General features: G+C 41.1%; 1 protein-coding gene across 6 annotated transcripts in view; it reads left to right on the plus strand.

Annotated features, from left to right (window-relative positions):
* Positions 1-27,283, plus strand: part of NUP214 (nucleoporin 214) — a 112,593-nt gene that overhangs the window by 17,320 nt on the left and 67,990 nt on the right. For 2 of the 6 annotated variants that reach the window (XR_012094894.1, XM_008005906.3), the window contains exons 12-21: positions 1,631-2,105; positions 3,498-3,673; positions 4,881-4,978; positions 8,355-8,441; positions 8,643-8,792; positions 9,765-9,923; positions 17,334-17,437; positions 21,252-21,434; positions 22,439-22,524; positions 22,630-22,713. Coding sequence is in view for 5 of the 6 variants with exons in the window: in XM_008005906.3 (XP_008004097.3) it covers positions 1,631-2,105; positions 3,498-3,673; positions 4,881-4,978; positions 8,355-8,441; positions 8,643-8,792; positions 9,765-9,923; positions 17,334-17,437; positions 21,252-21,434; positions 22,439-22,524; positions 22,630-22,713 (1,602 nt within the window). In the remaining variant the exon portion in view is untranslated. The remainder of the gene's footprint in view (positions 1-1,630; positions 2,106-3,497; positions 3,674-4,880; positions 4,979-8,354; positions 8,442-8,642; positions 8,793-9,764; positions 9,924-17,333; positions 17,438-21,251; positions 21,435-22,438; positions 22,525-22,629; positions 22,714-27,283) is intronic. The other 4 variants (XM_073022018.1, XM_008005907.3, XM_073022019.1 and 1 more) reach the window with 4 other exon arrangements.

A 27,283-nucleotide genomic window follows, 5' to 3' on the forward strand; every position in this document is an offset into this window, starting at 1 on the left:
AAGATTAATATTTTTACCTTATGGAAAGTTTGGAAAATAGAAAAAAAAAATTATTCATTTTTGAGACAGGGGTCTCACTCTGTTGCACAGGCTGGAGTGTAGTGGCAGGATCTTGGCTCACTGCAGCCTCTGCCTCCCAAGTCCAAGTGATCCTCCCACCTCAGCCTCCCAAGTAGCTGGGACTATAGGCACAAGCCATCACACCTGGCTGATTTTTTGTATTTTTTGTAGCAATAGGGTCTCACTTGTTCCCCAGGCTGGGCTCAAACTCCTGGACTCAAAGGGTCCTCCTGCTTTGCCCTCCCAAAGCTCTGGGATTACAGGCATGAGCCATTGCACCCAGCCTTCCGTTGACTTTTTTTTTCCCCCTAACCATTTGGATTGCATTAAATATCTTTTTCATTTTTTGCATTATTTTTGTAAGCTTTATTCTTAGAAGAGGAATTACTGGGTCTGTTTTTTATGGTTTTTTATACAATGCCAAAATGTTTTCTTTAAAAAACTTACTAGTCACCTACCAGTGATAAAAAGTTTCAGGCTTGTTTTACCCATCCAAACATAAGGGGTTATATGTATTTAAATTTTTATAATTTAGAGGACAAATTAGAAATGTACCTTGTTTATATTTGTTTGATGAGAGAGATTAAATGTGTTTATGTGAATTAGATTCCCTGTTTATTAGTTCTGAAATTTTAAACTCTCAATTTGTATGAGCTTTTTAAAAAATAGAAAACATCTTATTTGTCATTTGCTATGGATCTTTTTAGTTCGTTACCATTTAGTTATGATACCTGAGTAGCTATTTTTTACACAAATCTTAACCTTCTCCGTTTGTGATTTTTTTTTTTTTTTTTTTTTTGGTCACTTCGAAATTTATCAAGGTGTTAGATTCTGAAACCTCACATCTGTCAATTTGTCTCCTTTGTTTTGAGATACATGTATTTGTGTGACTTTCTATGTGTATTTATCTGGAATTACTTTTAGTGCAATAAGGTGGAAGTCTGAATTAAAACTTTTTCCCAGTTGTTAATGAAATGTTGCAGTGACTAAATTGTTTTGTGTGCCATAGTAGCACTGAGAAGTCCATGAAGTCCAATTATTCTAATGTCTTTTCGTAGTTTTCCTTCAGTTTCATTTATCTCATGCCACCTGAAAACTCCAACATTAGCTGTGTTCCCATCTGTTTTTTTTGCTTCTTCAACTAGTAACATTCCTGACTTCATTCTACCACAAATTCTTTTTTTTTTTTTTTTTTTTTTGAGATGGAGTCTGGCTCTGCTGCCCAGGCTGGAGTGCAGTGGCCAGATCTCAGCTCACTGCAAGCTCCGCCTCCTGGGTTTACGCCATTCTCCTGCCTCAGCCTCCCGAGTAGCTGGGACTACAGGCGCCCGCCACCTCGCCCGGCTAGTTTTTTGTATTTTTTAGTAGAGACGGGGTTTCACCGTGTTCGCCAGGATGGTCTCGATCTCCTGACCTCGTGATCCGCCCGTCTCGGCCTCCCAAAGTGCTGGGATTACAGGCTTGAGCCACCGCGCCCGGCCTCTACCACAAATTCTTTTCCACTTTCTTTCTATTATGTCAACCTCACTGTTATGGTGTTAACATTTTCCTTCTTTTTTTGTCACTGCAGGAAGTACTCCCACTACCCCGACCTCCTCTCAAGCCCCACAGAAACTGGATGCTTCTGCAGCTGCAGCCCCTGCCTCTCTGCCACCTTCGTCACCTGCCGCTCCCATTGCCACTTTTTCTTTGCTTCCTGCTGGTGGATCCCCCACTGTGTTCTCCTTTGGTTCTTCATCCTTGAAGTCATCAGCTACCGTCACTGGGGAGCCGTCTTCATATTCCAGTGGCTCTGACAGCTCCAAAGCAGCCCCGAGCCCTGGCCCATCAACCTTCTCTTTTGTTCCCCCTTCTAAAGCCTCCCTAGCCCTCACCCCTGCAGCGTCTCCCACAGGTCCATCAGCTGCCTCATTCTCCTTTGGATCATCTGGTTTTAAGCCTACCCTGGAAAGTACACCAGTGCCAAGTGTGTCTGCTCCAAATATAGCAGTGAAGCCCTCCTTCCCACCCTCAACCTCTGCTGTCAAAGTCAACCTGAGTGAAAAGTAAGTCACTTCTAAAGTTTGATTCTTCTGTGGGTTGAGTAGAAATATTAAATGTTATTTGCTAGAAGTAGAGTCACTGTGAGAGGAGTTACTGAGTAGAATTTTTTACCCAGAGTAATACTTGCAAATGACAGAAATTCAGCCAACATAAAAAGCTGACATTTCATCAGTGGATAGAGTTCAGAAGTGTCTCTTAGCTAGCATTTTATTTGTTTATTTTTTTTGACTACTAGGGATTTATATTCAGATATTTGTTTTGCTTTTTTACATTATAAATGTAGGAAATATTATTTTAAAAAAAGAAGCAATCCAGAATATGCATCCTGGAAGGGAAATGAATCCCTTGTTGTCTTTTTTCCTCCCGTGTCTACCCTTACTCACTCTGAACTGCTGTCTACACAGCCACAAAGTCATCTTGTGACACTGTAAATCGTTAGGTGATTCTTCTGCTTAACAGTCCCTATGAAGTCCCGTGGCTGCTCACTGCTAATTCTTAGGTTGGTATCCAGTTTCCTCCAGATCTGGGTCCTGCAGCTCACTCATTTCTTATTTATTTACTTTTTTATCTGCTTGTTCTTTTCTCCCCACTAGAATGTAAGCTTTTTGAGGGAAGCAGTCCCTTATATCTTGTAACCCCTCCCAAGATAACCATGAGTTCCTAAGATAACCACCAAATATAAGTACTACCAGCTTTTTCCCTGCTTGCCTGTCCTATCTGTTGTTGCTGTGGTGGTGGTGCTGCCGCCACAGTTACTGTTAGTACTGAACTGGCACACATCCACTTCATGCTAAGGGTTACATAGTGTTCCATTTTGCTGGCTGCACCACAGTTTATCTGACCAGTCTTCTAATGCTGGATGTTTAGATTGTCTACAGACTTTTGCTCTTTAGGTGGAGCCGACTTTACATTTCTTTTAGGCCATAAGTATCCCAAAGACAGTGACCTGCATTCCTCTTCCTTTTTCACTCCCCAGAGAAGGTGCTCACTCTCAAAAGGAGTTCTCAGTAATTTCCTTGGTAAGAGAAAGTACTAACTCTCCTAAGCATAATTGTGTCCCACCTCATGTTTAAAACTCAGCTGGAAACAGTAGCATTTCATATCATGATCAGCTTGGTATTTCGTATTGTGATAAACTTAGTTTTATCTTCAAGTTGAGTACTTGATATTTCCCCTGAATAATTAATTCCTAAATAAGCAGACAATAAGAGAAATGTTTCCTTGCAGCTTTCACCTTTTATAAGAAATAGCTAAACATTTATGTTTCCTGAAGGCAAAATGTATGTTATCTTTGTAAGTTAACATAAAAGATATATTTTTATGACATTGCTCATGCTAGTGTAAAAGAATCTTCTAGCAGGCTCTTCTGAGACCTCAGGGCTGCCATTTTTCAGGTTTACTGTTGTGGCTACCTCTGCTCCTGTTAGTAGCTCCCAGAGCGCACCCTCGATGCCGCCATTCTCTTCTGCCTCCAAGCCAGCTGCTTCTGGACCACTCAGCCATCCCACGCCTCTCTCAGCATCACCTAATTCCGTGCCATTGAAGTCCTCAGTCTTGCCCTCACCATCAGGTATGATTTTAAGCAGACAACTTTAGACCTCAGCCCTGCCTTCTCAGATTAACAGTTTTAAGTGTTAAGAGTCCTACTAACATAGTTGGACAAGGTTATTTTTTCTTGCTTCGTGTATCATGCATTAATGATTAATGTGCTATGATTTTCATACTCTGAATTGGGAGATTTGCTCTGGCTTAATGCTGCCACGCTTCTCTCTGACACTTCTTATGGAGCTAAGTGTACTTAATGATTCAAAGAATATATCTTGCTCTTGGGCATTTATTTTCATGTGGAGTCTGCCCTCCATGAAGAGCAGTTACAGAACAGTTCTTTAAGAAACACAGGCAAAAGAATTGTTTGGTGGGGTGCGGTGGTGGCTCACGCCTGTAATACCAGCACTTTGGGAGCCCGAGGCAGGTGAATCACCAGAGGTTAGGAGTTCATGACCAGCCTGGCCAACATGGCAAAGCCCCATCTCTACTAAAAATACAAAAATGAGCCAGGTGTGGTGGCGGGTGCCTGTAATCCCAGCTACTCGGGAGGCTGAGGCAGGAGAATCACTTGAAACTAGGAGGCAGAGATTGCAGTGAGCTGAGATTGTGCCACTGCATTCCAGCTTGGGCTACAGAGCGAGACTCCGTCGCGAAAAAAAAAAAAGAAACACAGAAGAGAGAGTGCCTGCAGTGACTGTATTTGTATTTTCACAGTCAGTCATACTGCTGTAAGCAGGAAGTTTTTTTTTGTTTGCTTTTGTTTTTTTTGAGACACTCTCACTCTCTCACCCAGGCACATCACTGCAGCCTCTACCTCCTCGGCTCAAGTGATCTTCCCACCTCAGCCTCCCGAGTAACTCAGGCATGTACCACCACCGTCGGCTAATATTTAAAATTTTTTATAGAGACAGGATCTTGCCATCTTGCTCAGGCTGGTCTCAAACTCCTGGGCTCAAGCAATCCTCCTGCCTCAGTCTCCCAAAAGGCTAGGATTACAGGTTTGAGCCACCATACCTGTAATACCTGGCTCCTAAAATTTTAATTTTTTTTTTTCAATGTCTTAGAACAAAGGCTAGCGCAGCTGGTGGTCATCACTCTTTAAAGTAAATCATGAAAGTGGGCCCAGGGGCAATGTGTAACTTCATTTCTTAGATTTGGAGAAAGGACATTTGTGATAGGAGAAATAAAGGTAATAAATGCTATATATTTTAACTGACTTCTTTTTCAAGCAGGACGATCTGCTCAGGGCAGTCCAAGCCCTGTGCCCTCAATGGTACAGAAATCACCCAGGATAACCCCTCCAGCAGCAAAGCCAGGCTCCCCCCAGGTGTGTTTAAATTCAGTTTGCGATGTTTGTGTTTATTAATTTACTGCCCCAAGCATACATATGAATAAAATAAATTTTCATGTTTTAGAATTCAGACCTTGGACATAGTAATTGGGACTATGTGACAGTAAATACCGAAGTGCCAGGTTTGAATACTTGTATACTCATAAAAGCCATTTAGCTATTTTAATTTTTTATTCGTGTATAATACACATAGAAAAAAGTACACATGATACTTGTACAGCTCAGTGAATTGTCACCAACTGAACATACCTTGGTAATGAGCATCCAGATTAAGAAACAGAATTTTACAAGAACCTGGCTGGGCATGGTGGCTCACGACTGTAATCCCAGCACTTTGGGAGGCCACGGCGGGCAGATCACCTGAGACCAGGAGTTCGAGACCAGCCTGGTCAACATGGTGAAACCCCATTTCTACTAAAAATGCAAAAATTAGCTGGGCGTGGTGGCGCACACTTGTAGTCCCAGCTCCTGGGGAGGCTGAGGCATGAGAATCACTTGAACCCAGGAGGCGGAGGCCAGAACCCCAGCGTTCTTTTTCACCTGTCCCCTTCTAATCACTACTCTTGCCAGAGTAGCTGGTTTCCTGATTTCCAATAGCATAGATGAGGTTAGCCTGCCTGTACCTCCTATCATGTGAAATTGTACAGTATGCTTATATCTGGCTGCTTTGTTCAACATTATGTTTGTGAGATTTATCCATGTCATTGTTGTATGGAATTTATTGTGTGATTATATTACAAGTATTTAATATGGGCACTTGAGTAGTTTCCAGGTTTAAGCCATTGTATGTAGTACTGCTATGACCTTTCCAGTTGATGTCTTCAGTGAGCACATGTACAGGTTTCTCTTGGGTGTATCCTTATGAGTAAGATTGCTGGATCATAGATTCTGTGTGTATTCCTCATTAGTAGATTCCCACCAAGAGTATATGAGACTTCTGGCTGCTCCGCCTACTTGCCACTCTTGGTATTTTTCATCTTTTCTTGTATTGTTTTGTGGTTTTAATTTGTATTTCTCTAATGATTAGCAAAATTGAGCTTTTTGAAATATGATTATTGGCCATTTGAATATTTTCTTTTATGTTGTGTCCGTTCATGTCTTTATTCTATTTTTCTGTTGGATTGCTTGGCTTTTTCCTTCTGATTTTTAATAGTTCCTTGAATATACACACATACAATGCAAATATGTTCTCACTGTGAATTGTCTATTCATTGTCTTTTTGGTCTCTTCGATGAATACACGTTCTTCATTTTAATACAGTTGAGTATATCAGTTTTGTTTTGTTTTGTTTTGTTTTTTTTGAGATGGAGTCTGGCTCTGTCGCCCAGGCTGGAGTGCAGTGGCGCCATCTCGGCTCACTGCAAGCTCCGCCTCCTAGGTTCACGCCATCCTCCTGCCTCAGCCTCCCGAGCAGCTGGGACTACAGGCGCTCGCTACCACGCCCGGCTAATATTTTTTGTATTTTTAGTAGAGATGGGGCTTCACGGTGTTAGCCAGGATGATCTCCATCTCCTGACCTCGTGATCCACCTGCCTCGGCCTCCCAAAGTGCTGGGATTACAGGCGTGAGCCTCCGTGCCCGGCGAGTATATCAGTTTTTTCTTCTTTTATGATTAATGTTTTTCATGTTTTGTTTTAGAAATCATTTTCTATTTCAAGGTCAAAAAGATGTTTTTCTAAAAGCTTTGTTATTTTATCTTTCGTATTTAGATTTGTAGTCCGTCATCTCAGTTTATTTTTATGGTGTAATGTAAAGAGAATTGTATGTCTGTTTCCCACGTGATTACTTGAGTGCCCTGAGAACGAGAGTTATGTCTTTTCCTTTCTGTGTCCCCCTAACCAACCCTTCTCCTACCCTAACACACACCTGTACTGGGTACATAGTAAGTGCCCAGGTCACAGTTCACGCTTGTGGCATGATGGATGACACACAGTGTTTGTCAGATAAATGTTTGCTGTTAATGAATGCTGACGCAGTCTAAGACCTCTTTAGTGTTAATCGTTGTTAAGTATCAAATAGTCTAAAGGGCATTTCAAATTATAGCATCTTTAAAGCAGAACTCTTGATTTCTGTCTCCTCTAGAGGCTAGTCCTTTTCCAATGAATAAGTAGCACTAACAAACCAGTTGTTTGCACAAGTCCCAAGCCCCAAAGCATCCTAGATCCCTCTCTTCAATGGTACCTGTCCCCAGTCCAGGCTGGCAGGAGGTCTTGTCAGCTCCACCCTCTGCTGTGTCACATGTCATAAGGCCACAGCTCTGTCCCCCTGCTAGCATCCTGTGTCAAGCTATTGCCACCTCTCACCTTGTTAACCTCTCGAGTACTCTCTCTGCTATCCCTGCTCTAGATAGCAGCAAGAGAGATCTTTTAACTCATAAAGGAGATTTAAACTCTCCTAAAACACCAGTAGTAGCTTTCCAGCACCTTTAGAATAGAACCCAAACTCCTTGTTGTGACCTTACATGACCTATCCTGGCCTGCCTTCCTGACCCCACCCCTGCCCTCTCCAGCGTCTGCCCTGACTTCACAGAGCCCGTGTTTACTTTTTTTCTTTGCCAAGGTTTCTCCTGCCTTGAGACCTCTGTACTTCCCTTTCTTGCTGCCTGGCAGGTGCTTCCTGCAGATCCCATAGCTTGCTTTCTGCTTGCAGCCTCAGTTCAGAGGGCAGCCCGCAGTGAGGGGTTTCTTGGCCATCTCATCTGAAGTAGTGCCCTCTTTTATTCTCTTTATGTTTTCCTGTTTGTTCTCCAACTGAAATTATCAGATGTGTTTATATTTTATTATTTAGCATGTCCTAGTAGGGGGTAAGTTCCATGAGAGTTGGGCCCTCATCTACTTGTTCACCTCTACCTGCACTGTCTAGAAGTTGCCTTACACAAAGTAGAGATCCTATAAATAAGGGTTCGTTAGAATGAGTGAAGAAACAATGCTGTGTTACAGGAGTACCACTCCCTATAATAGGCACTGATATAATTGCGTATAGAAGCTATGGCTTGGGCCGGGCGCGGTGGCTCACACCTGTAATCCCAGCACTTTGGGAGGCCGAGGCTGGTGGATCACGAGGTCAGGAGATCGAGACCATCCTGGCCAACACAGTGAAACCCCGTCTCTACTAAAAAAAAAAAAAAAATACAAAAAGTTAGCCGGGCATGGTGGCGGGCGCCTGTAGTCCCAGCTACTCGGGAGGCTGAGGCAGAAGGATGGTGTGAACCCAGGAGGCAGAGCTTGCAGTGAGCCGAGATTGCGCCACTGCACTCCATCCTGGACGACAGAGCCAGACTCCGCCAAAAAAAAAAAAAAGCAGCTATGGCTTGTATAGTATCAATTTTTAAACCTTTTGCCTTCCATTTCAGGCAAAGTCACTTCAGCCTGCTGTTGCAGAAAAGCAGGGACATCAGTGGAAAGATTCAGATCCTGTGATGGCTGGAATTGGGGAGGAGGTAAATTTGCTTCCTGAGGATGTTTTTCTGGAAGTAGGTGACACACTTGAATGGGTCAGAGTGCCAACCCCTATATGACTAGTTCATTCTAGCACTGAAGCATGACCCATCCCAGCAGTCTGAGCAGTTAGTAAGCACAGTAGCAGTGACATTGCTGTTTGTCCTTCAGACTGAGTAGTTCCTCACTTGTGTCTTCTACAGATCGCACACTTTCAGAAGGAGTTGGAAGAGTTAAAAGCCCGAACTTCCAAAGCCTGTTTCCAAGTGGGCACTTCTGAGGAAATGAAGATGCTGCGAACAGAATCAGATGACTTGCATACCTTTCTTTTGGAGATTAAAGAGACCACAGAGGTTTGGGTTTATGGATACTTTTCCTGAGTTGAATTGCATTTTAACAATTTTTTTTTCTCCTAATACTCCGTGGGTGTATTTACTTTATTTCTTCAAGGACCACCAATGTTGTTGTTTTTTTAACATGACTGAGTAGCTTGCCTAGAATCCCTGAGTTCAGATCCTACCTTCAGCACATAATAAATTATGTGACTTTGGGCAAGTTAACCTAGTTATTCTGTTTTTTGGTTTTCTCATCCATAAGGTGGAGTGAGTTTCTACCCCTTTGACACATGCTATGCACTCCATAAAGTTTATTATAGTTGTTAATTTAATTTAGGTATATTTGAAATTTTACTATCTTAAAGTGTTAGATTTTTAAAAAAGGATATTTTAGGACATATGCAGTATGAAGATATTAAATGGTGTTAATAGTGTTAATTATTGTTACTATTATTACTACTTACCATGTGCCAGGAACTGTGCCAAACACATCACTTGTATTATCTCACTGAATCCTCCACAACTTTGCTGTGTCATACATACTGTTACTGTCTCTATTTTGCAAGTCAGGAAACTGAGGCTTAGGTAAATTTGTCAAAAGTCACCCACTTAGCAAGTGGTGGTGCCAGGATTCTGCTTCAGACTGTCTGATTCCAGAGTTCAGGTCTTAAATAGCATGTTTGGAAAGAGGAAAGTTCTTTAGAGTGTTAGCAGTAATTATCTTCACATAGTAGTATTAGAGCCCATGCTTTTTTTATTTTCTGCATTTTCAGTCGTTAGAATGTATTTTTTTTTTAATGGAGATGAAAAATAAATGTAAAAAAAGAACATTAGTGTCTTTCTAAACAGTTAAATTCTTTTTTTACATGAGTTAAGTATATTCATATGTTCATTGTGTTCAGTGTTTGAGAAACACCACCTTCCTTGATCCAAACAGAAAGGTTTGGACTAACAACTTTTTGCATGAACACATTATTGTACTTTTTCTAGTCGCTTCATGGAGATATAAGTAGCCTGAAAACAACTTTACTTGAGGGCTTTGCTGGTGTTGAGGAAGCCAGAGAACAAAATGAAAGAAATCGTGACTCTGGTTATCTGCATTTGCTTTATAAAAGACCACTGGATCCCAAGAGTGAAGCTCAGCTTCAGGTAGGAGATCTATGTAAATCTATTTAAAAGATTTAAAAACAAACTCATGTAACAATTGCTACCTCGTTTTGCATATAGATTTGGATGATGGCTCATTTTGAAGTTGTTGATTTTCTGCTTATAATTTACCATACTTCCCATAAACTTCCTTAACTGTGGCAAAAAAAAAAAAAACCAAAAAACAAAAAACAGTGCACTTCATGTAATTATGTAATTATTTTCATTTAAAAAATAGATTAAAAAAAATTTTTTTTTTCTTGAGGCAGGGTCTTCTCACTCTGTTGCCAGGCTAGTGTGCAATGGCATGATCACAGCTCCCTGCAGCCTTGACCTCCTGGGCTTACGTGATCCTCCTGCCTCAGTCTCCTGAGTAGCCAGGACCACAGGCATGTGCCACCACACTTGGCTAATTTTGAATATTTTATTTGGAGAGACAAGGTGTTACTATGCTACCCAGCCCAGGCTGGTCTTAGAACTCCTGGGTTCAAGCAGTCCTCCTGCCTTGGCCTCCCAAAGTGCTGGAATTACAGGTGTGACTGGCCAAAATTCTTTAGTAAACCTTAAGCTTGATATAGAGTACTCTGTTGAAACGTATATTTATACGTTGAATTATAAATAGTAGTTATTAAAGTGGCAACTATTTCTTGAGTGCCATTTAATCTGCTAGGTGTTTCTTACGCCTAGGTGTTTCTTATTTCTAGCCTTCAAAGTCACCTGCTCTGCAAGGTAAGAGTTACTGGTCCCTGTAGCCCCATTATACAGCTAACTGGAAATTAAATTTCATAGGCTAAGTAGGTTGTCCAAGGTCATGTTGGCTAGGAAAAGGGGAACCAGAATTGAAACCTCCATTTGCCTGAGCTCTTTTCTGTATGCCACACTTTAGCTTTTCTTTTGAATTCTTTTTTTTTTTTTGAGATGGAGTCTCGCACTGTTGCCCAGGCTAAAGTGCAATGGCACCATCGCAGCTCACTGCAGCCTCAGCCTCCTGGGCTCAAGTGATCCTCCCACCTCAGCCTCCTACATAGTTGGGACTACAGATGTGTGCCACCACACCCAGCTAATTTTTAAATTTTTTGTAGAAATTGGGTCTCACTACATTATCCAGGCTGGTCTCAAACTCCTGAGCTCAAGTCATCCTCCTGCCTTTGTAATCCCAAAGTTCTGGGGTTACAGGTGTGAGCCACCATTCTTAATTATTCTTAATCTCTGCTTTCGCTAATTGGATTTTGCTTTCCATCTTTTAGTTTACACCGAATCATTGTGTCACTGGCCTTAGTGTGGGGTTTCTCTGCTGCTATCTCACATTTGTCTGGAATTCCAGCAGGAAGGGTTCACTGGCATTTCTGGTCTTCCTCATGACATCTGTGGGGTTTGCGGGTGTGATGAATCGTTCTTGCCTCAGATAATTTGAGGCTGCCAGCTTTATTGTTCCCCAGTGTTTCTGTCCCACACCTGGTTAACTTACTGAAAATTTAAAAAAAAAGAAAGGTTCCTTCGTCAACAAAGATTGCAGAGCCCTTGCTGTGATCTGCAGCCCTCTGGTATTCCTGATGCATCCTCCTCCTGCCTATTACCTCTCAGCGAGAGAGTGCTGCCTGCATACTGCTTATCAAATTACAGGCATCCACTCTGCGTCCTAGCTACATGTTCTTCCTACGTGCCTTTCCACTTATTTCTCTATTAACGAACTAAGAGGAAAGCATACAGCTTTAGGGGAATGCTTACTCAGGAGGGAATAATTTTCTTTTTTCATGGTGCTTAGTAGGTAATACTAGTCAGCATGTATTGAGTGTTTACTGTGGGCAATGCACAGATGATGAAACTAAGATAACTGAAACTGCCCAGGTTTTACCACTAATAAACCTTGAAACCTTGAACCTGGGCAGTCTGACTCAAGAGTCTGGTTTACAGTTCATGCAGGTTTACAATTCTTGCAGTTGGGTAAGTGACAGAAAGATGAACATGTAAATGTAGTGTGGGGTATGTTGCTATGGGACCACAGTTGAGGGAGTAGCTGAGCCAGAGAAAAGAAGTATTTGTGTTAGGCTTTAAAATAATAATTGTTTTTGTCTGGTGGACACAATTGGGAAAGCATTCCAAAGAAACAGCAGCAGCTAACACAGAGGTGTGGTTATATCTGAAGAGATCAAAGGAAAGAGCCTTCTGTAGTCATTAAGTATTGAGTTGAAAGTTACATTTGCTACTAAGGTTATTTCTACTTCTCTTGAATCAGCTTGGCTCTTTTTAAATTACATTTTCTCTTTTTCAGATGGGACATAGACCCTTATCCACAATTATGGGTTTTGTGTTTTTTTTAATTTTTAAAAATTTCAATAATTTTTGGGGAACAAGTGGTGTTTGGTTACATGGATAAGTTCTTTAGTGGTGATTTCTGAGATTTTGATCTCCCGTCACCGAAGCAGTGTACACTGTACCCAATGTGTAGTCTTTTAGCCCTTACTGCACCCCCTTTCCCCCAAGTCTCCAGAGTCCATTGTATCATTCTGTTTATTTATTTATTTAGAGACAGTCTCATTCTGTCACCCAGGCTGGAGTGCAGTGATGTGATCTTGGCTCACTGCATCCTCTTTCACTGTTTTGGCCAGGCTGGTCTTGAACTCCTGACTTCAAGTGATCTGCCCGTCTTCGTCTCCTGGAATGCTAGGATTATAGGTGTGAGCTACTGCACCCGTTCCATTGTATCATTCTTATCCCTTTGCATCCTCATAGTTTAGCTCCTGCTTATGAATGAGAACAAATGGTGTTTGGTTTTCAATTCCTGAGTTATTTCACTTAGAATAATGGTCTCCAGCTCCTCCCAGGTTGCTGCAAATGCCATTATTTCATTCCTTTTTATGACTGAGTAGTAGTGTATATATGTGTGTCACATTTTCTTTATCCACTTGTTGATTGATGGGCATTTGGACTGGTTCTGTATTTTTGCAATTGCGAATTGAGCTGCTGTAAACATGCGTGTGCAAATGTCTTTTTCATGTAATGACTTCTTTTTCTTTTGGTAGATACACAGTAGTAGGATTGCTGGATCAAATGGTAGATACTTTTAGTTCTTTAAGGAATCTCCATACTGTTTTCTGTAGTGGTTGTACTAGTTTACATTCCCACCAGCAGTGTAAAAGTATTCCCTTTTTACCACATCCATGCCAATATCTATTATTTTTTGATTTTTTAGTGATGGCCATTCTTGCAGAAGTAAGATGGTATTGCACTGTGGTTTTGATTTTCTTTTCCCTGATAATTAGTGATGTTGAGCGTCTTTTCGTATGTTTGTCAGCCATTTGTGTATCTTTTAAGAATTGTTCATGTCCATAGCCCACTTTTTGATGGAATTGTTTGTTTTGTTCTTGCTGATACATTTGAGTTCCTTATAGATTCTGGATATTAGTCCATTGTCAGATACATAGTTTGTGAAAATTTTCTCCCAATCTGTGAGTTGTCTGTTTACTCTGCTGATTATTTCTTTTGCTGTGTAGAAGCTTAATTAAGTCCCATCTATTTACCTTTTTGTTGCATTCGCTTTTGGATTCTTGTTCATGAACTCCTTGCCTAAGTCAACCTCTATAAGAGTTTTTCTGATGTTATCTTCTAGAATTTTTATGGTTTCAAGTCTTAGATTTAAGTCTTTGATCCATCTTGAGTTGATTTTTGTATAAGGTGAGAGATGAGGATCCAGTTTCATTCTTTTACATGTGGCTTGCCAATTATCCCAGCACTATTTGTTGAATAGGGTGTCCTTCCCCCACTGTATGTTTTTTGTTTGCTTTGTTGAAGATCAGTTGGCTCTAAGAATTTGGCTTTATTTCTGGGTTCTCTATTCTTTTTCGTTGGTCTGTCTGCCTATTTTTGTACCAGTACCATGGTGTTTTGGTGACTATAGCCTTCCTTGTAGTATAGTTTGAAGTCAGACAATGTGATAACTCCAGATTTGTTCTTTTTGCTTATTCTTGCTTTGACTGTGTGGGCTCTTTTTAGTTTTATATGAATTTTTTTTTCTAGTTCTGTGAAGAATGATGATGGTATTTTGATGAGAATTGCCTTGATTTTGTAAATTGTTTTTGGCAATATGGTCATTTTCACAATATTGATTCTACCCATCCATGAGCGTAGGATATATTTCTATTTGTTTGTGTTGTTTCCATTTGTTTGTGTCGTCTATTATTTCTTTCTGCAATGTTTTGTAGTTTTCCTTGTAGAGGTCTTTCACCTCCTTGGTTAGGTATATTCCTAAGTTTGGGGTTTTGTTTTTGTTTTTGATTTTTGGTTTTTATTTTTTGCAGCTGTTGTAAAAGGGGTTGTGGTTTATTTGATTCTCAGCTTGGTTGCTCTTGTTGTATAGCAGTGCTACTGATTTGTGTACATTGATTTTGTATCCTGAAAGTTTACTGAATTCGTTTATCAGATCTAGGACTTTTTTGGATGAGTCTTTAGGGTTTTTTAGGTACATGATCATAACATTGGCAAACAGCAACAGTTTGACTTTTTCTTTACCAATTTGGATACCCTTTATGTTTTCTCTTGTCCGATTTCTCTGGCTACACAAATAATTTTGAAAATACATTTAAACATAATAAGATCTCTCTATAGATGTAAACTGCTTTTCCTAGTGTATAGCACATTATCTCCATTTGTAGACATACTTAATTGAATGCCTCAGTTTTATTTATTTATCTTTTTTTAAGAGACAGAGTTTTGCTGTGTAGCCCAGGAGTGCAATGGCTATTCACAGGCATGATTATGGTACACAAAAGCCTTGAATTCCTGGACCCGGGATCCTCCTAATTCAACCTCCTGAGTAGCTGGGACTATAGGTGTACCTCACCATGTCTAGCTCTGTTTTGTTTTTGTTTTTGTTTTTTATTTTAGACAGGGTCTTTCTCTGTTGCTTGGGCCAGAGTGTGTGGTGTGGTGGCTTGATCCTAGCTCACTGCAGTCTCAAACTCAGGCTCAAGTGAGCCTCCTGCTTCCACCTCCCAAGTAGCCAGGACTACAGGCACACGCCACCATGCCTGGCTAATGTTTTTTGTTTTGTTTTTTTTTTTTTTGAGTCGAAGTCTCTCTCTGTGGCCCAGGCTGGAGTGCAGTGGCACAGTGGCACGATCTTGGCTCACTGCAAGCTCCGCTTCCTGGGTTCACGCCATTCTCCTGCCTCAGCCTCCCGAGCAGCTGGGACTACAGGCACCCGCCACCATGTCCGGCTAATTTTTTTGTGTTTTTAGTAGAGACGGGGTTTCACTGTGTTAGCCAGAATGGTCTCGATCTCCTGACCTCGTGATCCGCCCACCTCGGCCTCCCAAAGTGCTGGGATTATAGGTGTAAGCCACCGCGCCCGGACTTGCCTGGCTAATTTTTAAAATTTTTGTAGAGATGGGGCCTTGCTCTGTTGCCCAGGCAGGTCTTGAACTCCTGGGCCCTAGCACTCCTCCTGGTTTGGCCTCCCAAAGTGCTGAGATCACAAGTGTGAGCCACTGTGTCTGGCCTTCTGTTTTTTTTTGAAACAGTCTCACTCTGTTGCCCAGGCTGGAGTGCAGTGGTACAGTCTCAGCTCACTGCAACCTCTGCCTCCTGGGTTCATGCAATTCTCCTGCCTCAGCCTCCTGAGTAGCTGGGATTACAGGCGTGCACCACCACGCCCAGCTAATTTTTGTTTTTTCTGTTTTGTTTTGGAGACAAGGTCTCACTCTGTCGCCCAGGTTGGAGTGCAGTGGCGTGATCTCAGCTCACTGCAACCTCCACCTTCCAGTTTCAAGTGATTCTCCTGTCTCAGCCTCTGGAGTAGCTGGGATTACAGGCGCATACCACCACACCCGGGTAATTTTTGTATTTTTAGTAGAGATGGGCTTTCACCGTGTTGATCAGGCTAGTTTTGAACTCCTGGCCTCAAGTGCTCCACCTGCCTCGGCCTCCCAAAGTACTGGGATTATAGGCATGAGCAACTGCACCCAGCTCTAATTTTTGTATTTTTAGTAGAGACAGGGTTTCACCATGTTGGCCAGGCTGGTCTCAAGCTCCTGACCTTGAGTGATCCACCCATTCTGGCCTCCCAAAGTGCTGGGATTACACACGTAAGCCACCATGCCCGGCCTGTTTTTTTGTTTAGAGACAGAATCTTGCTCTGTTACCCAGGCTGGAGTGCAGTGGCGCGGTCTCAGCTCACTGCAGCCTCTGCCTCCTGTGTTCAAGTGGTTCTTGTGCCTCGGCCTCCTAAGGACTTGGGATTATAGGTGTGCATCACCATGCCTAGCTAATTTTTGTATTTTTAGTCAAAGCGGGGTTTCACCATGTTGGCCAGGCTGGTGTGGAACTCCTGACCTCAGGTGATCCGCCCACCTCAGCTTCCCAAAGTGCTGGGATTACAGGTGTGAGCCACAGCACCCAGCCACCTGGCCTGTTTTTAATTTTTGAGAATCAAGTTGCATAGCCATGAAGGTTAACAGTCGCCCAAAATTTAAATAAAATTATTGCAGGCCTATAATAAGTTAAATAGCTAAAATTTTAATAATGGCAGATTCAGTTTTTAGTGCTAATACTGTTCTTTGCTTTTGTGAACAAATGAGTATTTCTCAACTGGGAAGATGACTTACAGATTCTATGCTGTGAATAGATAGGCTTAGAATTATTTTCAGCACTGTTTGTCTCCATTGCAGTTAATTTTATGGGTGGGGGAGCAAAATCTAAATGGCTGCCCTGTCTGAGTACCAGAATGGAATGGAAAATTCCCAGACCATGGAACTGAGAAATGAGAATTAAGAACATTTGTTCCCCGGGGGCCTAGGCAGACACACCCATTCTGTTTCCCTTTTCATTGTACCAGGTCTCTGCCACCTCTGCCTCCTGGGTTCAAGTGATTCTCTTGCCTCAGCCTCCTGAGTAGCTGGGATTATAGGCACCTGCCACCCTGCCTGGCTAATTTTTGTCTTTTTAGTAGAGACGGGGTTTCACCATGTTGGCCAGGCTGGTCTTGAACTCCTGACCTCAAGTGATCCTCCCGCCTCGGCCTCCCAAAGTGGGGAGCCACCACGCCCAGCCGATTTTGTTTTTCATTTTAATTATAAAGTTTTTTTTATGTAACTTTTTTTGTTTTTATGCATTATTAGAGACAGATTCTCGCTTTGCTGCCCAGGCTGATCTTTAACTCCTGGCTTCAGGCAGTCCTCCTGCCTTGGCCTCCCAGAGTGTTGGGATTGTAGACCTGAGCCACTGCACCTGGCCTCATTTTAATTATATAATTTTAATAATCGTATTAAAACCTATTCTGATTTCCTTGTTTATTCTGATTTTATGTTTATGGTTCTTAATATAGAAGTATTTTAGAATTCTTTTGACTGTTTTGATACATTTTCCTCCAAACTATCAGAAAAACAAGTCATTTGCCTTTTAATTTTTTTCTTACAGGAAATTCGGCGCCTTCATCAGTATGTGAAATTTGCTGTCCAAGATGTGAATGATGTTCTAGACTTGGAGTGGGATCGGCATCTGGAACAAAAGAAAAAACAAAGGTGAGTGAGATCTCTCATCTGCAATGTGTTGGAATAGATACTGCTATTGCCATTTTAAAAAGGTGATTTAGGAACCTATGAAAATCCCTGGCCGGGTACAGTGGCTCATGCCTGTAATCCCAGCACTTTGGGAGGTCGAGGCAGGTGGATCACCTAAGGTTAGGAGTTCGAGACCAGCCTGACCAACATGGAGAAACCCTGTCTCTACTAAAAATACAAAATTAGCTGTGCATGGTGGCACATGCCTGTAATCCCAGCTACTCGGGAGGCTGAGGCAGGAGAATTGCTTGAACCCAGGAGGCAGAGGTTGCAGTGAGCTGAGATTGTGTGCCACTGCACTCCAGCCTGGGCAACAAGAGCAAAGCTGTGTCTCAAAAAAAAAAAGAAAGGAAAAAGAAAATCCCTACAAAATGTTCATTCTTTTTAACAGTCATTCTACTTGAAATATTTTTCTACAGAAACAAATGATACAATAATTTACATAAAACAGTTTATATTGCAATATAATTTATGATAGTGAAAAATTGTATTCAACCTAATTATCTAAAGGTACAGGAGTGGCTAAATAAATATGGTCACTTTTTTTCTTAACTACAGAATACCCTGTAACCATTGACTGGCGTGTTCTCCAATAAATTATTTAATATATTGAATATGTATTCTATGTTCTACAAAATGTATAGAATATATAACTTTCACTATAATTATTAGATGTAATGTAAAAATTTAATAAGTAAAAAGACAAAAGCATATTGGCTAATAACAATGTGGAGGTACAAAAGTATATAGATGTATCAAAATATTCATAGTTATATCTGCAAAACAGGATTAAGGAGAATTTTCCTTAATACTCTTCTGTATATTTCATATTTTCTTTTTTTTTTTTTTTGAGACGGAGTCTTGCTCTCTCGCCCAAGCTGGAGTGCAGTGGCGCGATCTGGGCTCACTGCAAGCTCCGCCTCCTGGGTTCACACCATTCTCCTTCCTCAGCCTCCCGAGTAGCTGGGACTACAGGCGCCCGCCACCGCGCCCGGCTCATTTTTTTGTATTTTTAGTAGAGACGGGGTTTCACTGTGGTCTTGATCTCATGACCTTGTGATCCGCCCGCCTCTGCCTCCCAAAGTGCTGGGATTACAGGCGTGAGCCACCGCGCCCGGCCATGTTTTCTTTTTGAGAAAACATTTGTAATTAGTGTGGATAATTAAAAGGATGAGAGGAATGATAGCAAAGTAATGGGAAAACCTTTTAGCATAGTTTTTTGTCTCTAGATATTTAGTTTTAAGCCACATATTTTCCACAAGGAATAGAATGCCATGCACCATGAGAGCGTGAAGTGCCCATTAGAAATTTGAAAAACAAATCAGCTCTGAAATGTTAGATTTCTGAAACACCTACACTTGATTAATAGATTAGCTAGCCCTGCATGAAAACAAACCAAGAAATGGTCTATTTGATGTACTTTTCAGTAGGACAACCTGGGTGTGATATCAGGGACAGGACTATAATACACTTATAATTTAGTAAGCAGAATTCAATAAGTTACATTGTGTTATGTGGAAAAAGGCTAAAAATCCCAACTGGAGAACCCTCAGCTTGCAACATTTATAGATATGGGGAGATAGAAGTGAGAAGCTCTCCTCCCCCACTCCCTACGTGGAGGATTCCTGTGGCCTGTGGACTGGAACACTTGTCTCCGTGGGCAGTGGGGTCCCATTAGAGAGCCAGCGCACGCGCCTGGTTCTGATTCATGTTCAGCCATATGGTTTGCTTTCCCACAAGGGAAACAATGGTGTAACCTGACAGTGGGTGCATTCTGCTCTGCTCAGTGGTTCTATTTCTCTTTGGTAATTAACAAGTTAGCCTTGTAAGAAAGTGCATGATGCTTAAAGAGAAGCCAGGCTTTTTTTCCCTTTATACCAATTCTGTGGATTTACTACTTATGCTTTTCTGAGTTCTCTTTCTGCAGAGTTCAAATTCTTAAATCTGTATAATTTTCTATTTTGATAGCACTTCTCTGTTTTAGGGCCATCCCTGAATGTTACCTTGTATGTACCCTATTGAAATGCCTTTTTAATTTAATTTAATTTTATTTTTTGAGACCAAGTCTTGCTCTGTCACCCACACTGGAGTGCAGTGGTGTGATCTCAGCTCATTGCAACCTCTGCCTCCGGGGTTCAAGCAATTCTCCTGCCTCAGCCTCCTTGAGTAGCTGGGATTACAGGCGTACACCACCACACCCGGCTAATTTTTGTATTTTTAATAGAGATGGAGTTTCACCATGTTGGTTAGGCTGGTCTCCAACTCCTGACCTTGTGATCCACCTACCTCGTCCTCTGAAGGTGTTGTGATTACAGGCGTGAACCACCGCGCCTGGCCTGAAATGCCTTTTAAAAATTGTATGTTGAACTACCTTGTTACCAGAGGCAGTCATTCAGTCAGCCCTGAACTCAAAGAGATAATGGGAAAAGAGGAAATAAATCCAGAGGTTTCTGTTTAGCAAGCATTTTTCATTCCATGATTTGGGTTAAGAGGCAAAATATACATAGAGTCACTTGTTGCTTAACGTGAGAAGTTCATTGTTAGGCCATTTTGTCATTGTATGATCATCATAGAATGTACTTACACTGTGTGTACTTACTACCTAGATGACATAGCTTATTACATACCTAGGCTCTTATGGTGTATAGCCTGTTGCTCCTAGACTACAGTACCATACAGCAAGCTTGTCCAACCCTTGGCCTCCAGGCTTCATGCGGCCCAGGACAGCTTTGAATGCAGCTCAACACAAATTCGTAAACTTTCTTAAAACATTATGAGATTTTTTTTTTTTTTTTTTGATTTTTTTTTTTAAGCTTATCAGCTAGCATTAGTATATTTTATGTGTGGCCCAAGACAATTCTTCCTCCAGTGTGGCCCAGGGAAACAAAAGATTAGATACCCCTGCTGTATAGCATGGTTTTGTACAATTGTACTATAGACAATTGTAACACAAATCACTGGGCAATAGGAATTCAGCTCTACTGTAATCTTATTGGATCATCATTGTATATGCTGTCCATCACTGACCAAAACGTCATTATGTGGCACATGACTGTATTGACATACCATAGCAAAGAAAATTTGGTTTGTAACTGATGTGGGATTATTCCTTTTGTTTTTATTTATATGGTTTTTCCCATTCCCTCTGCAAATTAAAGCAGTCAGAAAAAAATTTCAGAGCAACTTGAAGATTTCTACTGAAAAGCAGAAGCAAATAGACCTGTCCCCCTCTGCAGTCAGACCTACTTCCCAGAGGCAGCTACTGTTGTCCCTGTTTTGTTTTAGTTCTTTTGGGCAGGTTAGCTCCCTGATACTAAACCTGATGCTCTCCCACTATTTTTTGACGATAGTCTGAAGAATTAACTGACTCCCATAGACTTCCAGTGAACCTGTTTTTTGTTTTTGTTTTTAATTGGATATAATTTACATTCAGAAAAACATAAATTCTAAGTAGAAAGCTGACCCTGTTCTTGACTCGCACCTCACTCCTGCCCTTTTCTTCCTAGGGCCTCTCTCAGGTGTCACCTAATTTATGCTATCCTTTGCTACAGGCCTGGCATGCCTGTTTCTAGCTGTTTTCTCCACATACCATTTTATTTTCATTAGGCTTTCATCTCCTTTTTATTTTCTAGTAATTTCTTGATGGTTCTTGTCCAGTGCTGGTTTTCCATTTTATCGTTTTTACTGTTACCATTTTAGTCTTGTTTGTTTTTTACTGGAAGATTCCTTTACTTGAACCATTCATGTTTAATTCTTTTCTCATTGTTGTCAACAGGCACCTGCTTGTGCCAGAGCGAGAGACACTGTTTAACACCCTAGCCAATAACCGGGAAATCATCAACCAACAGAGGAAGAGGCTGAATCACCTGGTGGATAGTCTTCAGCAGCTCCGCCTTTACAACCAGACTTCCCCGTGGAGCCTGCCCTCGGCTGTTCCTTCCCAGAGCAGCATTCACAGGTGTAGAGAGGGCTTGCACTCAATAAATATGGGTGAATGAATGCATGAACAAACATTTAGGGAGTAATGTGGGGTAGTCTTAGAGTGGGTCAGATGTGGGTTTGCAGGTGACTCTGTTGTCTCTCACCTTTGTGATCCTGGTCAGGGTCCCACCCTCTCTGATCCTTTGTTTCTTTGCTTAAAAAATGGGGATGACAAACCTGGTTCATGGGATTGTTTGGGAGTTAAATTAAGTCTGTAAAGTATTACACTGATGAAATGGGTGCTGAATGTATCAGAGCAAGTGAGACACCATAGTAATAGTGTCATGGTTGATTGAAAGTCAACTGATAGGATTAAGTTGACTGACTTGTTTCTGAAGCCTGGATTTGTCATTCTGCTTGAATGTGGGGACTTTCAGACCCTGGCAGATGGACAGTTTACCTTGAGTTTAACAAAATGGTGTTGTTGTTGTTGTTGTTGTTGTTGTTGTTGTTGTTTTGAGACCGAGTGTCGTTCTGTTGCCCAGGCTGGAGTGCAGTGGCGCCATCTCGGCTCACTGTAAGCTCTGCCTCCTGGGTTCTCGCCATTCTCCTGCCTCAGCCTCCCAAGTAGCTGGAACTACAGGCGCCCGCCACCACACCCAGCTAATTTTTTTGTATTTTTAGTAGAGATGGGGTTTCACAGTGTTAGCCAGGATGGTCTCAATCTCCTGACCTCGTGATCCACCTCCCAAAGTGCTGGGATTACAGGTGTGAGCCACCATGCCCAACCAATTAAAATGTGTAGATTTTAATTACTTTTTCTACTGAGGAACCATCATGTTGTGTTTGGGTGGAGATGGTATATAATGTGGTTGTGATCTCACTTCTTTTAGATTAATTCCATCAGTTGGTCAGATGGCATGTTTATATATAGGGGATATTCTTACGTCTTGCATTTATATTTAGGAGGATAGTGTACACCCGACAGCCTCAGATCTTTCTGCTCCTAGTTGATCTGTATGTAACACTATCCTGTTTCAGTTTTGACAGTGACCTTGAAAGCCTGCGCAATGCTTTGTTAAAAACCACCATAGACTCTCACACCAAATCCTTGCCCAAAGTACCAGGTAATTGCATCCTTCCCAGTGTTTTAACTCCCTTTGTTCTCTTCCAGCTACTGATATCTTAAAAACTGAGTTTTAATCATTTCTGGGTTTATGGATTTCTTGCAGCTAAATTGTCCCCCATGAAACAGGCACAACTGAGAAACTTCTTGGCCAAGAGGAAGACCCCACCAGTGAGATCCACTGCTCCAGGTAAAGAGAACTGGTAACTGGGTCTGTACGTACTGATAGGGTGCAGTGGGGTGTGTGTGTGTGTATGTGTGTGTGAGAGAGAGACAGCGAGCTAGGGTGCTCTGTGTGTGTGTGTAAGTGTGTGTGTGTTGGTTCTTAATAGAGGATAGAGAAGATGTCCCCAGAATCTGTTGTTAATCTGAATATTGGAATAAAAAGCAGCTTATATATACTTGATGAAGCAGCAAGGTAGTTGTTTTGGCTTTTACACTGTTTTCTGCAGTCCTCAAGTTATATGGCACTGATTCATAAGGGTTTGAGCTGGATTCTAGCCTCTGCTTTAGCCAGAGAAGGTTTACTTTTGAGTAAGTTTGCATTTGGGAAAAAGGCTTTCTAAAAAACAAATAAATAATAGAAAATAAATAAATAGAATAGAAAATAAATAATAGAAAAAAAAAAAGACAGAGTCTCCCCATATTGCCCAGGCTGTTTTCAGACTCCTAAGTTCAAGTTATCCTCCTACCTCAGCCTCCCAGAGTGCTGGGATTACAGGTGTGAGCCACTGTGCCTTGCCGAAAAAGGATTCTTTTATGAAAAAAGAAGAAAAAAGTATGATTAAGCAATGGTGGTTAAAAATACTTGCTGTAGTCCGGGCATGGTAGGCTCATAATCCCAGCACTTTGGGAGGCCGGGGCGGGCGGATCACGGGTCAGGAGATGCAGACCATCGTGGCTAACACGGTGAAACCCCGTCTTTACTAAAAATACAAAAAAATTAGCTGGGCGTGGTGGCGGGCACCTGTAGTCACAGCTACTCGGGAGGCTGAGGCAGGAGAATGGCGTGAACCCGGGAGGCGGAGCTTGCAGTGAGCTGAGATGGCGCCACTGCACTCCATCCTGGGCTACAGAGCCAGACTCCATCTCAAAAAAAAAGAAAAAAAAAAAAAATTTGCTGTAAAGAAGCCATATAACTGATGAAATAAGATTTTTTTCCCATTACATTATCTAGATAATAACTTGAATTTAAAGAAAAATTTGTAGGCCGGGCGCGGTGGCTCAAGCCTGTAATCCCAGCACTTTGGGAGGCCGAGACGGGCGGATCACGAGGTCAGGAGATCGAGACCATCCTGGCTAACACGGTGAAAACCCGTCTCTACTAAAAAATACAAAAAACTAGCCGGGCGTGGTGGCGGCGCCTGTAGTCCCAGCTACTCGGGAGGCTGAGGCAGGAGAATGGCGTAAACCCGGGAGGCGGAGCTTGCAGTGAGCTGAGATCCGGCCACTGTACTCCAGCCTGGGCGACAGAGCCAGACTCCGTCTCAAAAAAAAAAAAAAGAAAAGAAAAATTTGTGACGAACAACTTTAGGCATAACTGCTTTGTTTTAGTACCTATATCCAAATTTGTCTTTGAGATTCTGTTTTCAGTTAAAATTTTTTAATGCCAATAACAAATGCTTTTGGTAATCAGAATAACTGAAAGAAATTTAATCTTATTGATTTTTTTTTTTGTACTTACAGACAAGTGAATTTTTAAATAATTTTTTTTTATCTAAAGAATACATTCTCTTGGTAGGTAATTGGGAAAAATATGGAAAGTATAAAGGAGAATAAAAGATATTAGCTGAGTGTGGTGAGATGCACCTGTAATCTTAGCTCTTTGGGTGGCTGAGGCAGGAGGATTGCTTGAGCCTGCAGCTGCAGTGAGCTATGGTCATGCCACTGCACTCCAGCCTGAGCAACAGAATCTTGAAAAAAAATTAAAAAGTTAAAAAAATCACTCTCTCAACCCAGATATGGCCTCACTTAGTTATTTTGTTTTAGTTCCAAACTTTTTTCTTTGCATATGTAAATCTGATTTATTTTAAAATGAAATTGAGATTATAACAGTTTTGTGTCTTGATTTTTTTCCGATTTAAAATTCATTAGCCCTTATATTAAAAAAAAAACAAAAAACAAAAAACAGAAAATAAGTGCTGGTGAAGATATGGAAAAAGTGGAACCTTTGTGCACTATTGGTGGGAATGTGAAATGGTAAAGCCACTGTAGAAAACAGTTTGGTGGTTCCTCAAAACATTAAAAATGTAATTACTGGATGATCCAGCAATTTCACTTCTGGGTATATACCCCAAATAATTGAAAACAAGGTTTCAAAGAGATACTTTTGTATCCATGCTCATGACAGCATTATTGATAATAGCCAAGAGATGGAAACAATGTGTCTGTTAATGAATGAACAGATAAACAAAATGTCTGTCTATACAAAGCAATATTATTCAGCCTTTAAAAAGGAGTTTTTTTGTTTTGTTTTGCTTTGTTTTTTTGAGACGGAGTCTCACTCTGTTGCCCAGGCTGGAGTGCAGTGGCCGGATCCTGGCTCACTGCAAGCTCCGCCTCCCGGGTTTATGCCATTCTCCTGCCTCAGCCTCCCGAGTAGCTGAGACTACAGGCGCCCGCCACCTTGCCTGGCTAGTTTTTTGTATTTTTAGTAGAGACGGGGTTTCACAGTGTTAGCCAGGATGGTCTCGATCTCCTGACCTCGTGATCCGCCCGTCTTGGCCTCCCAAAGTGCTGGGATTACAGGCTTGAGCCACCGTAAAAAGGAGTTTTTGACACATGCTACAATATAAGTGAACCTTGAGGACATTGTGCTAAGTGTAATAAGCTACAAATAGACAAATACTATGTGATTCCACTTATATGAAGTATCTAGAGACATCAAATTCATAGAGATGGAAACGAGAATAGGGGTTGCCCTGACTGAGGTGGGGATCATGGGGAGTTATTGTTTAATGGGTATAGAGTTTCAGTTTTGCACAGTGAAAATACTTCTGGAGGTGATTACGCAACAACTGTGCACTTTAAAACACTTAAGATGGTAAACTTTATGTTATATTTTACCAAATTTTAAAACTTGGAAAAAAATTTAAAGTTAAAATCGTAAGCTTTTCCTCTGCGTTCTTTGTTTAAATGTTCTTTGAACACATGCCTTGTAAAGACATTACAATATTTCCTTGTATTAGAAGGCCATAATGCCTGTTGCTAATCTTGTTGCCAAAATTTTACTCAGAACATCTTTATTCACAAATCTTTAACCCACATCAGATTATATATTTAGATAAGAGTCCTTAGAAGTGAGATTTATGGAATTTACTTATTCATTCATTCAATGAATATGATTGCCTAGTTTGTTCCAGTCAGTGGTAAATAAGAGAAACATGGTCTCTGCCCACATGAAGCTTTTCATTTAAGAGGAGGAATTCAGACATTAAGCAGATAACCGCACATGATACTCATTTAATATTAGTGTGCATGCTGGGAAGAATAACTCAGCATGTAAACACTTTTAACTTTTTAAATTGTGAAAAACAACACACACAAAGTGCGCAAAACTAAAACATATCCCTATAGCCTCTACTCAGGTCAAGAAACAGAATATTGCCATTTTTTAGAAGCCCTCTTGCATACCCCAGTTTTCCTTCCTCCCCTAAGGCACCATTATATGGGCTTATGTGAGAGGTTCGCCTTTGCCTTTTTTTGTTGTTGTTGTTATTTTAAATTTAGTATTTTGAAAAAATTCAAACTTCCAATTGCGAGTACAGTAAGCACCCGCTTACCCCTCACTCATATGTTTGCTAATGTTTGTCACAATTATTGCTGAACTATCTGAGAATAAGTTAAAGACAACGCCCCTTACTCCTAAATATTTCAGCATGTGTCCTCCAAGAACAAAGGTGCTCTCTTACACATACATGCAGTTCGCATAATACAGTTCGCAGGTTCAGGAAATTTAACGTATACAGTTATCTCATATATAGTTGAGACTCAAATTTTGCCAGCTGTCCCACTCCCTACACGTTGATTGGATCTAGGATCCAATACAGGATTCTGCATTGCATAAGTTGTCATTCTCTTTAGTCTCCTTTTCTTTGTTTTCCTTCAGAGCTTTACTATGTAAGCATACCTCCCAAAACACTATAATTTGGTTTTGCCTGTGTTTTGGTTTTGCATACCACATAAATCCATTCACTTAGTCTCTAAATGGGCTTCTCTTGTTCCACATCAGGCTTGTAAGATCCATCCGTGTTGTTGCCTCTAGCTATTATTTTAGTTGCTCTATATAGGATTCTATTGTATGAGTATGCTGCATTTGTTTAGTCATTCTCCTGTTGGACATGTGCTGCTTTCAGTTTATAGCTATTATAGAAAAGGTGGTTCTGAATATTCCTGTGTGTGTCTCTCGGAGCACATATGTACTCTTCATTTGGTTACATAGCTAGGAGTGGCATTGTTGGCTCATAGTCTATCCATATGCTCAGCTTTCATAGATTCTGCCAAGCAGTTTTACCAAGTGGTTGTACTTTATCATCAGTAGATGAGTGTTACAGTTGTTCCACATCTTTGCCAAGCTTGATATTGTCAGTCTTTTTTCTTTTAACTATTCTGGTAGAACTCTTGAAAAATGTTTTAACCGTTCAGATACCTTCTTTCGTGGAGTACCGAATTAAATCTTTTGTTCATTCATTTATTATTAAATACTCTTTATCATTGATTTGTAAATGTTCTTATAAATTCTGGAGACCAGTCTTCGTTGG

This window comes from Chlorocebus sabaeus, chromosome 12, assembly GCF_047675955.1.
Source record: "Chlorocebus sabaeus isolate Y175 chromosome 12, mChlSab1.0.hap1, whole genome shotgun sequence".
Taxonomy (NCBI): Eukaryota; Metazoa; Chordata; class Mammalia; order Primates; family Cercopithecidae; genus Chlorocebus; species Chlorocebus sabaeus.